The sequence below is a fragment of the Pristiophorus japonicus genome, chromosome 6, assembly GCF_044704955.1.
Source record: "Pristiophorus japonicus isolate sPriJap1 chromosome 6, sPriJap1.hap1, whole genome shotgun sequence".
Lineage (NCBI taxonomy): Eukaryota > Metazoa > Chordata > Chondrichthyes > Pristiophoridae > Pristiophorus > Pristiophorus japonicus.
In genome coordinates this window covers 68,467,404-68,479,414 of record NC_091982.1, presented here as the reverse complement: position 1 = coordinate 68,479,414, position 12,011 = coordinate 68,467,404, and the positions used below count along the sequence as shown (strand labels likewise).

General features: G+C 43.3%; 1 protein-coding gene across 1 annotated transcript in view; it reads left to right on the top strand.

The window, feature by feature from the left end:
- The window catches only part of LOC139265679 (transmembrane 9 superfamily member 2-like), a 124,772-nt gene that overhangs the window by 77,316 nt on the left and 35,445 nt on the right, over window positions 1-12,011 (top strand). The window contains exons 12-14 of the mRNA XM_070882900.1: window positions 1,273-1,330; window positions 7,986-8,145; window positions 11,199-11,350. Coding sequence (XP_070739001.1) covers window positions 1,273-1,330; window positions 7,986-8,145; window positions 11,199-11,350 — 370 coding nt within the window. The remainder of the gene's footprint in view (window positions 1-1,272; window positions 1,331-7,985; window positions 8,146-11,198; window positions 11,351-12,011) is intronic.

Sequence of the window (12,011 nt, the reverse complement as noted above, 5' to 3'; positions counted from 1 at the left end):
ATGGCTGATCTGATCATGGACTCAGCTCCACTTCCCTGACCGCTTCCCATAACCCTTGACTCCCTTGTCGCTGAAAAATCTGTCTATCTCCGCCTTAAATATATTCAATGACCCAATCTCCACAGCACTCTGAGGGAGAGAATTCCATAGATTTACAACCATCTGAGAGAAGAAATTCCTCCTCATCTCAGTTTTAAATGGTGCGGCCCCTTATTTTGAGACTATATCCCCTAGTTTTAGTTTCCCCTATGAGTGGAAATAACCTCTGCATCCACCTTGTCGAGCCCCCTCATTATCTTCTATGTTTCGATAAGATAACCCCTCATTCTTCTGAGCTCCAATGAATATAGGCCCATAAGTCAACCCCCTCATCTCCAGAATCAACCTAGTGAATCTTCTCTGAACAGCCTCCAATGCAAGTATATCCTTCCTTAAATACGGAGACCAAAACTGCACGCAGTACTCTAGGTGTGGCCTCACCAACACTCTGTACTGTTGTAGCAGGACTTCTATGCTTTTATACTCCATCCCCCTTGCAATAAAGGTCAATATTCCATTTGCCTTCCTGATTACTTGTTGTACCTGCATACTAACTTTTTGTGTTTCATGCATAAGGACCCCCAGGTCCCTCTGTACTGCAGCACTTTGCAATTTTTCTCCACTTAAATTATAATTTGCTTTTCTATTTTTTTTCTTGAGTACATAAAATCTAGGCTGACACTTCAGTGCAGTGCTGAGGGAGCACTGCACTATTGGAGGGGCAGTACTGAGGGAGCACCGCACTGTCGGAGGTGCCATCTTTCGGAGGCCCTGTCTGCTGTCTCAAGTCGACGTAAAAGATCCCATGGCACTATTTCGAAGAAGAGCAGGGGAGTTATCCCCGGTGTCCTGGCCTTTTTTTATCCCTCAAGAAGTGTAACAAAAAAAAGATTCTCTGGTCATTATCACATTGCTGTGTGTGGAAGCTTGCTGTGTACAAATTGGCTACTGCGTTTCCCACATTACAACAGTGACTACACTTCAAAAGTACTTCATTGGCTGTAAAGTGCTTTGGAACGTCCTGTGGTCGTGAAAGGTGCCAAGTATTTCTTTGCATCGGGCATTGACTTACAGAAGGGAGTCCCACACCCCAAAACTCTAGCAAAGTCAAGAGTGACAAAGCAAGTTTTGTCCTTTCCAACCTTCATTCAGTACTCGGGATTACTGGACCACAAATGTTTTCAGCATCGTCTATAACGAGTATTTTGGCTAATTGTTGTGTTCTTTCCGCAGCATTTGGCGGTGAGAAATGGAAGACGAATGTTCTCTTGACTTCTTTTCTGTGTCCTGGGTTAGTACTCGTCATCTTATTTCTGTGCTTTGTTATGGGATCTGTGCTTGGCTGGAATATTTTTAATGCATACTTTGCATGAATTAATGCTGCCGTTTTATAAAAAGGGAGCTGGGTCTGATTTTACTGAGACGATGCAGTGTAGGTAATGAACACCTGATTAAAGTGCAGAATTCTGAAGTATACCATTAAATGATCTATTTATTTGGATTCCTTGCACAAATACAGAACTTCTTCTCTGGTTGAATTTCAGATTTTAGGTATGGAAGCATCCCTTATATAAATGTGTACATTCAGAAAGAGCTAAATTAGATCCACAGCATGTATTTAGATAGCTGGTGTTGGTCTGAGACCATTAGCTGCACTTTGGGTTCCACCCTTTTACAAGCATGGGCAGAGATGTCTCGATAGTTAGAAATTGAAGCTCGGAGTTTGCCCACTGTGCCCTAACCAGCTTGCAGTTCTCTCCCCGCTTTTCCCCCCCCCCCCCCATTAATTTTACTGGACAGCTAGACCTCAAGCTGGAAAGTGAACAACCTTGGTTTAAAGGTATAGATGGTAGTGTAGGGGAGTATCCCTAAACAGAAATTACTGGCTGGTTGGTTTATAAAGTTTGTGGGCCCAACAGCTTTACACTGTTTGTTTAGCATTTTGACTGCGCTGCACTCCTTCCTTCAGAGATTCTCTCACTCCTTACCACCAATCCTAAACTCTCACCGTTATATCTCTCATTTACCTAAAACCATTCCTTTATGTTCTTTTCCTTTAACAACTGTGACTGCACCCAGGCTACTGTTCCATTAGTGTAAATTGGTTCTTAAATTGCGTAAGGCAGAAGGACTATAGTTATTCAAAGTACTTCTCCTTCCCCTTTCTGTTGAAGAAAATAACAGTCTTGTCTTAAATTTCTAACTTCTTAAATGTCAAAGAAAATACGGTTTGATTATCACTTTCTTCATAAAACAAAAAATGCTTTTCGGCTTTCTTTCCCCCTTAACTACTGACCCCTACTGTGCCATCAGTGTAAACCAGTCTTTTCACAGAGCACAGTTTAAAAACAAGATCATTATAAATCAGATAGCATACAATGAAGCGTTTGATTGGATGTTTAATTCCACTCATTGACTTGTTACTCAAGTGTTGGGCTCTCATCCAATCTTGTAGAATAAAAATTCAGCAAGAACAACTTGCATTTCTACAGCATTTTAACAAAGCAGAATGTCGCAAAGGAGAGTTTCTGGCTAAGTGGTCTTATTAGGCAGTCCCCCGAAGTCGAAGATGACTTGCTTCCACACTAAAATTATTTTTCAGGTGACTGATGAGACCAATGCGGGATCTACGTTCTTTGTCACATGTGGGGCAGATGGTGGTTGGAGGGACGGGTGGGTAGGGTGCTTGATTTGTCATACACTCCTTCCATTGTTTGTACTTGGCTTCCGCGTGTGACCACGACGATGAGACTGGAAGTGTTCAGCGCCGTCCAGGATGCTTCCACTTGAGGGGTCTTGGGCCAGGGATTCCCAAGAGTTGGTAGGGATGTTACATTTTTTCAAGAGGCTTTGAGGGTGTCCATGAAGCGTTTTCTCTGCCCTCCTGGGACTCGCTTGCCGTGACTTAGCTCAGAGTAGAGCGCTTGTTTCGGGAGTCTAGTATCGGGCATGCAGACAATGTGGCCTGTCCACTGGAGCTGGTCGAACATGGTCAATGCCTCAAAAGAAACATAGAAAATAGGTGCAGGAGTAGGCCATTCGGCCCTTCGAGCCTGCAGCGCCATTCAATGAGTTCATGGCTGAACATGCAACTTCAGTACCCCATTCCTGCTTTCTCGCCATACCCCTTGATCCCCCTAGTAATAAGGACTACATCTAACTCCTTTTTGAATATATTTAGTGAATTGGCCTCAACAACTTTCTGTGGTAGAGAATTCCACAGGTTCACCACTCTCTGGGTGAAGAAGTTTCTCCTCATCTCGGTCCTAAATGGCTTACCTCTTATCCTTAGACTATGACCCCTGGTTCTGGACTTCCCTAACATTGGGAACATTCTTCCTGCATCTAAATTGTCCAATCCCATCAGAATTTTAAACATTTCTATGAGATCCCCTCTCATTCTTCTGAACTCCAGTGAATACAAGCCCAGTTGATCCAGTCTTTCTTGATATGTCAGTCCCGCCATCCCGGGAATCAGTCTGGTGAACCTTCGTTGCAGTCCCTCAATAGCAAGAATGTCCTTCCTCAAGTTAGGAGACCAAAACTGTACACAATACTCCAGGTGTGGCCTCACCAAGGCCCTGTACAACTGTAGAAACACCTCCCTGCCCCTGTACTCAAATCCCCTTGCTTTGAAGGCCAACATGCCATTTGCTTTCTTAACCACCTGCTGTACCTGCATGCCAACCTTCAATGACTGATGTACCATGACACCCAGGTCTCATTGCACCTCCCCTTTTCCTAATCTGTCACCATTCAGATAATAGTCTGTGTCTCTGTTTTTACCACCAAAGTGGATAACCTCACATTTATCCACATTTTACTTCATCTGCCATGCATTTGCCCACTCACCTAACCTATCCAAGTCGCTCTGCAGCCTCATGACATCCTCCTCGCAGCTCACACTGCCACCCAACTTAGTGTCATCCGCAAATTTGGACACAATGTTAATTCCTGGATTCTTTTACCTCAATCTGGTTCAGTAAAATTACTGAGTCGAATACCTCTTGTGCTTTGAACAAAGCAGTCTTTATTACCGGCCAGTAAGACCTATCAGACAGAAGATATACTCTCTGGATAGAGCGTACACACTCCCTACGGATAGGTGAAGTTACATCGTAAAGCGTTAACAGTTATACAGTTTTGAAATCAGATAACAAAATACAAATGGATTGACAGTCTAACTCAGCCACTCATTAGTCAATCCATATGAGATGTTCTTCTTGAAAGCTCAAGTATTGCCTCCAAATGTTTCAATCTAATGGTGTGACTATTTATTTACTGAGACCTTGCAATTCTGCAGATGTATTTCATGTTACAACTATATATTATTGGCAGGATTAGTGACTTGAAACCTTGAGACAGACTGTTAGCTAAGCTGATGTTGCACTATTTGCAATCTGACATTCTCCCAGCTATTCTTCCATGGCTTATACATTTTCATATATCCCGTTTACTTTACTGTTCTTAATTCCATATATTCCGTTCAGATATCCACAACGCTACATTTAATCCCCTCGTCTAAATCATTAATGTACAATGTAAACAGCTGGGGCCCCAGCACAGAATCTTGTGGTACCCCACTAGTCACTGCCTGCCATTCTGAAAAATACCCATTTACTCCTACTCTTTGCTTCCTGCCTGCCAACCAGTTCTCAATCCACGTCAGCACACTACCTCCAATCCCTTTGCACATTAATCTCTTGTGTGGGACCTTGTCGAAAGCCTTCTGAAAGTCCAAATACACCACATCAACTGGTTCTCCCTTGTCCACTCTACTGGAAACATCCTCAAAACATTCCAGAAGATTTGTCAAGCATGATTTCCCTTTCACAAATCCATGCTGACTTGGACCTATCATGTCACCTCTTTCCAAATGCGCTGCTATGACATCCTTAATAATTGATTCCATCATTTTACCCACTACTGATGTCAGGCTGACCGGTCTATAATTCCCTGTTTTCTCTCTCCCTCCTTTTTTTAAAAAGTGGGGTTACATTGGCTACCCTCCACTCCATAGGAACTGATCCAGAGTCAATGGAATGTTGGAAAATGACTGTCAATGCATCTGCAATTTCCAAGGCTGCCTCCTTAAATACTCTGGGATGCAGTCCATCAGGCCCTGGGGATTTATCGGCCTTCAAACCCATCAATTTCCCCAACACAATTCTCCGACTAATAAGGATTTCCCTCAGTTCCTCCTCCTTACTCGACCCTCTGACCCCTTTTATATCCGGAAGGTTGTTTGTGTCCTCCTTAGTGAATACCGAACCAAAGTACTTGTTCAATTGGTCTGCCATTTCTTTGTTCCCCGTTATGACTTTCCCTGATTCTGACTGCTGAGGACCTACGTTTGTCTTTACTAACCTTTTTCTCTTTACATATCTATAGAAACTTTTGCAGTCGGCCTTAATGTTCTCTGCAAGCTTCCTCTCGTACTCTACTTTCCCTGCCCTAATCAAACCCTTTGTCCTCCTCTGCTGAGTTCTAAATTTCTCCCAGTCCCCGGGTTCACTGCTATTTCTGGCCAATTTGTATGCCACTTTCTTGGCTTTAATATTATCCCTGATTTCCCTTGGTAGCCACGGTTGAGCCATCTTCCCTTTTTTATTTTTACGCCAGACAGGAATGTACAATTGTTGTAGTTCATCCATGCGGTCTCTAAATGTCTGCCATTGCCCATCCACAGTCAACCCCTTAAGTATCATTTGCCAATCTATCCTAGCCAATTCACACCTCATACCTTCAAAGTTACCTTTCTTTACGTTCTGGACCATGGTCTCTGAATTAACTGTTTCATTCTCCATCCTAATGTAGAATTCCACCATATTATGGTTACTCTTTCCCAAGGTGTCTCGCACAACGAGATTGCTAATTAATCCTCTCTCATTACACAACACCCAGTCTAAGATGGCCTTCTCCCTAGTTGGTTCCTTGACATATTGGTCTAGAAAACCATCCCTTATGCATTCCAGGAAATCCTCCACCACCATATTACTTCCAGTTTGGTTCACCCAATCTATATGCATATTAAAGTCACCTATGATAACTGCTGCATCTTTATTGCATGCACCCCGAATTTCCTGTTTGATGCCCTCCCCAACATCACTCCTACTGTTTGGAGGTCTGTACACAACTCCCACTAACGTTTTTTGCCCTTTGGTGTTCTGTAGCTCTACACATATAGATTCCACATCATCCAAGCTAATGTCCTTCCTAACTATTGCATTAATCTCTTTAACCAGCAATGCTACCCCACCTCCTTTTCCTTTTATTCTATCCTTCCTGAATGTTGAATACCCTTGGATGTTGAGTTCCCAGCCCTGATTATCCTGGAGCCATGTCTCTGTTATCCCAATCACATCATAGCTTGGATGATGTGAAATCTATATGTGTACAGACCTCCAAACAGTAGGAGTGATGTTGGGGAGGGCATCAAACAGGAAATTCAGGGTGCATGCAATAAAGATGCAGCAGTTATCATGGGTGACTTTAATATGCATATAGATTGGGCGTACCAAACTGGAAGTAATATGGTGGAGGAGGATTTCCTGGAATGCATCAGGGATGGTTTTCTAGACCAATATGTCGAGGAACCAACTAGGGAGGCTGTGGAGAGATTTGTAAACAAAGACAAAATGATCGAACTTGATGGATTGAGGGACAGAGACCCAGTGGACGTCAACAAGATCTGGGGTCAAGAGGAAATGGAATCTAGTGCGAGACTGAACAATGGGCACTAGCTTTGAACATGTTGAACTTTATCTGGGAGGAGTTTGAGAGGCTGGCAAGGGAGGCGATCAAGTCGTCGTCTTGAAGTAAAGGGTGCTTAAAGTATAAATGCCCTCTGCTCTTCATTGGGAGCAGTCTTCTGTTTATTAATGAAGTAGCAGACCTGACCAGAATGCATTTCTGTGCTAATTGTGATGCTACATAGACTGAACCCAAAATGCACTGTTGATTTCATCAAATATTCCCCATGGTCTTCTGACCAAAGTCTGCCTGGTGCAGCTGCAGTTCACTGAGTGAATCTAGTTGCAGACTTAATCTTAGTTTACATTTGTCAATGTATTCAGTAAAATACATCAAGGGAACCTACATCATTTGTAGCTCGCCTTATTTAAAGTATGACCCCTTGTTTCAAAACTATGCTGAATCATTTGAAGCCATTTTTATTTTGCTTCTTTTGTCAAATGTTCCAAAGTTCAATTCTAAAATGAGCTTTTAAATGTAATAAAGCTATTTGAAGCGTGTTGCAAAGCTGTTACAAATCCTTTTAGTAATATGGAGACTAGACTTGATTGAGGGGGACCCCACACCCCATTTCTTGCATATCGTTAATTGCAAGGGGAAAGCTCGTGCAGTTTGTGAATGTTATTGGAGTTCTGCGGCTCCTTCCAATTCAACTGTTGAATCTTGTGTGTAGTGATACTGACCAGTGCCGAGACCTCCTGGGGCTGGTGCCTACCTTGATGGTCTTCAGAAGATGGCTCTGATTGTCTGTCACAAGGTCACATACATCAGTTGCCCCAGATTATACCCTGTCCGGTGATGGTGAGGGCCGATGATACAGCAATGTTCTGATGGTGATCTTTTAGCCAGTATTAATCTCTTATTGTTTTGAAGAATTAATGATTGCTTCAAATTGCAGCCTCTTCCTTTTGTTCTATCGTTCCCGCTAAATGTAAAGTGGAACCGGATGGAATAAGCTAAAATTTGTAAATATTTTGTTTTCGTTCAGCCTCTTCATCGTACCTGCTTAATTTGGCGAATGTGTTCTCGTGGACTAATCGGGCTCGCTCACCATAGTCTTGGTGAATGTAAAAGCACTGTAAATACAATTGTGAAAGCATTTACGTGGTTTTTCTGAGCCAGGTTTAGGTAGTGACTAAAGGAATCTCGCTGCACTACATTTAAACTTAACGCAATGTTACTTTCATTCACAGAATTGTCTTCATTGATTTCTTTCTGACAAACCTCATCCTTTGGGTTGAAGGATCATCGGCTGCTATTCCCTTTGGGACACTAGTCGCAATTTTAGCAATGTGGTTTGGAATTTCCGTACCGCTGACTTTTGTTGGTGCTTATTTTGGATTTAAGAAAAGGGTAAGTTTCACAAAATGGTGACTGTTCTTGCACCTGTAACCTGAAAAGCCGATTTGCTGTGTATGCATGTAGAGGCGAAACAGAGGGAGAATAAATCCTGTCTGGGACAAGTCTGGGTAAATGATCCCAAAACTGATTTCAGATGGACCGGGGCAAGAGTACAAGGGTCAGGTTTGTGATGGGCACATTTGGAACAGACATGGGGAAGTGTTTCCTTGCACAGAGGGCAATCAGCAGCTGGAGTAAATTACCGGGAAGGATGGTTGGGGCCAGGATACTGGACTATCAAAGAATTGATCAAATGGGGCGGTGGGCCCGTTTCATCTGGACCTTCAGTCTGTTCATTTACGTTTTTGCTGCAAATGGTAAATGAAATGTCCAAAACTGAAATGACCAGGATTGCAGGAAACCCTGCAAAGTTCTGGTAATAAGGAAACTTGTAAATAGGATCAGTGTGCATTGGCACACACCTTCCAAACGGGAGCATAGGAAAATCCAACGTGAGAAAAAGCCCATCAACGTTGCCCAGTCAGGAGTCCAAATGTAATTATTCCATCGTGGGCTTTGCATCTACCCAGCTTGTTAAGCGACTAATTTAAGAAAACTAGTTTCCTTCTCCGATCTCCCCTGAAGAACATGGGTGCATGCAGCTCTTCTCTCAGTTGTCATTCCTTCCGTCATTGTCGCAGGAAATGAAGAAGTGGGGATTTGAGGAATGCGTACCTTGCTTTGCGGGTGATTGTATATCCTGTGCACATCCTCAACATGCACAGGCAAACGGACCATAAATGGTAAAATCAGTTGTTAAATTATCATGACATAATTTAATGTGTGCACGGTGACAAATGTATTGGATGTGTGTGCACTGTGAGCCCAACACTTCTGTTAGCCGTTTTCACCAGGGTCTTGTTTGGTGCAAACTTTTTTTTAAACTTTCTTCCCGTTATGATGCTCTCGTTTGTCATGAGCAGATAAACATTCTTATTTGGGATTGTTACATTTGCTACTGGTTTGTGTTGCTTTTATTTGAAGAATATATATTTATGCTGCATGCCACACAGTATATAGGACTGTCAAAAGCCCCTTCACCATCTCCAAGCCACAAGTCAGGAGCATGATGGAATACGCTGCACTTGCCTGGATGAGTGCAGCTGCAACAACTCTTGAGAAGCTCGACATCATTCAGAACAAACAATCAATTCCCTAGCTTAAATATATTTTCTCCCTTCACCACTGGCGCACCGTGGCTGCAGTGCTTAGCAGGTGCAACATGCACTGCAGCAACTCCCAAGGCCTCTTCGATAGCACCTCATAAACCCGTGACCTCTCATCAGGCAGTCCCTCGGAATCGAGGAAGACTTGCTTCCACTCCAAAAGTGAGTTCTTCTGTGGCTGTACAGTCCAATACGGGAATTGCAGTCTCTGTTGTAGGTGGGACAGACAGTGGTTGAAGGAAAGGGTGGGTGGGACTGGTTTGCCGCACGCTCCTTCCGCTGCCTGCGCTTGGTTTCTGCATGCTCTCGGCGACGAAACTCGAGGTGCTCAGCACCCTCCCAGATGCTCTTCCTCCACTTAGGGCGGTCTTGGGCCAGGATGAGTTTTTACAGACATCAATCAGTGGGGGACATCAGAAGTAACAATTGAAAAGGGTTGTAAATTGTGGAAGGTTGACATCTTCTATGTGAGGGACATGACGTGTAATTGAAAAGCTGCAGTTGGTATTTTACTTTCAAACAAAATGATACAAGTGAAGCTTTAATGTTCATTATAGTTGGCGCTGTATTCATTGAGTGCCTTTTTCCCCCTCTTAACTCTGGCCCACGCTGATAGGCAATTCTATTTTAAGAATTTGTGTTGGGAATATTGAGATGCAAATTTTTATAGAATGCACTTAGCTGTAAGAACAGTAAATGCACAAAACGGAGATGTAGCAAAATAAAATAATACAAAATAAAATCATAAATATGCATAACTAAGTCTGAACATATACTGGACTCTGGTTGAATAAAGTGAATTTTAATCCCACATTAGCGATCATTTAAACCTTCATTAGTGTTCAACAATAACTTGTATTTATGTAGCGCCTTTAATGCAATGAAACGTCCCATGGTGCTTCACATGAATATTGAGATTTTAAAAATTGACAGAGTCTCATAAGTAGAAGTTAGTGCAGGTGACGAGGTAGGTTTTAAGAAGCATCTTGAAGGAGGAAAGCGAGCTCGAGAGGCAGAGGGGTTGAGGAGGGGGTTCTAGAGCTTGGGTCCCAGGCAACAGAAGGTACCACCAATGGTTGAGCAATTATAATCAGGGATACTGAAGAGGGCAGAATTAGAGGAGTGCCGACATCTCGGGGGTGGGGGGGAGGAGGGAGGAGGGGTGCGGGTTGAGGGCCTGGAAGAGATTACAGAGATGGGGAGGGGTGAGGCCATGGAGGGATTTGAAAATAAGGATGAGAATTTTTAAATCAAGGCCTTGCTTAACCGGAAGCCAATGTAGGTCAGCGAGCACAGAGGTGATGGGTGAGCGGGACTTGGTGCGAGTTAGGACCTCTAGTTTACGTAGAGTAGAATGTGGGAGGCCAGTCAGAAGTGTGTTGGAATAGTCAAGTCTGGAGGTAACAAGGGCACGGATGAGGGTTTCAGCAGCGGATGAGCTGAGGCAAGGGCTATGTTATAGAGGTGGAAATAGGTGGTCTCAGTTATGCTGTGGATATGTTGTCGAAAGCTCATTTCAGGGTCAAATATGACACCAAGGTTGCGAACAGTCTGGTTCAGCTTCAGACACAAGTTGGGGAGAGGGATGGAGTCAGTGGCTAGGGAACGGCGTTTGTGGCGGGGACTGAAAACAATGGCTTCGGTCTTCCCAATATTCAATTGGCAATGAAATTACAAGCCAATCATCGAGTGTAACTGTGTTCCCTTTTTCTGTATGCATATTTTCTGTTTTCACTTGTCTAACACGAAAATTAGACCATTAAATGTGGTGAGCACCAATAAAACTGGTAGTCGACTTTGATACGTGCTATTGATTTTGTTCATGCATTTTCCTTTCAGCCTATTGATCATCCTGTCCGCACAAATCAGATTCCACGTCAAATCCCAGAGCAATCCTTTTTTACAAAACCTTTACCAGGCATTGTCATGGGTGGAATCTTGCCCTTCGGGTGCATTTTCATACAGCTGTTCTTTATTCTCAACAGCATCTGGTGAGTTGAAATGAAATGAGTTCTGAAAAAGAATTGTGTCTCCCTCTTTCAGCCTTAAATATTTAAAGTTTTGACAGATACTGAGCTATCTAAGAGTGTGTTACCGGTATGTGACTGATAGCTGCAGAATCCATTCTAGCCAAAGCTTTTGACAAGGTCCCACACATGAGATTGGTGTGCAAAATTAAAGCACATGGTATTGGGGGTAATGTATTGATGTGGATAGAAATGGTTGGCAGACAGGAAGCAGAGAGTAGGAATAAACGGGTCCTTTTCAGAATGGCAGGCAGTGACCAGTGGGGTACCGCCAAGGTTCAGTGCTGGGACCCCAGCAATTTACAATATACATTAATGATTTAGACGAAGGAATTGAATCTAATATCTCCAAGTTTGCAGATGACACTAAGCTGGGTGGCGGTGTGAGCTGTGAGGAGGATGCTAAGAGGCTGCAGGGTGACTTGGACAGGTTAGGTGATTGGGCAAATGCATGACAGAATGTGAGGTTATTCACTTTGGTGGCAAAAACCAGAAGGCAGAATATTATCTGAATGGTGACAGATTAGGAAAAGGGGAAGTGCAACGAGATCTGGGTGCCATGGTACATCAGTCATTGAAAGTTGGCATGCAGTACAGCAGGCGGTGAAGAAGGCAACTGGCATGT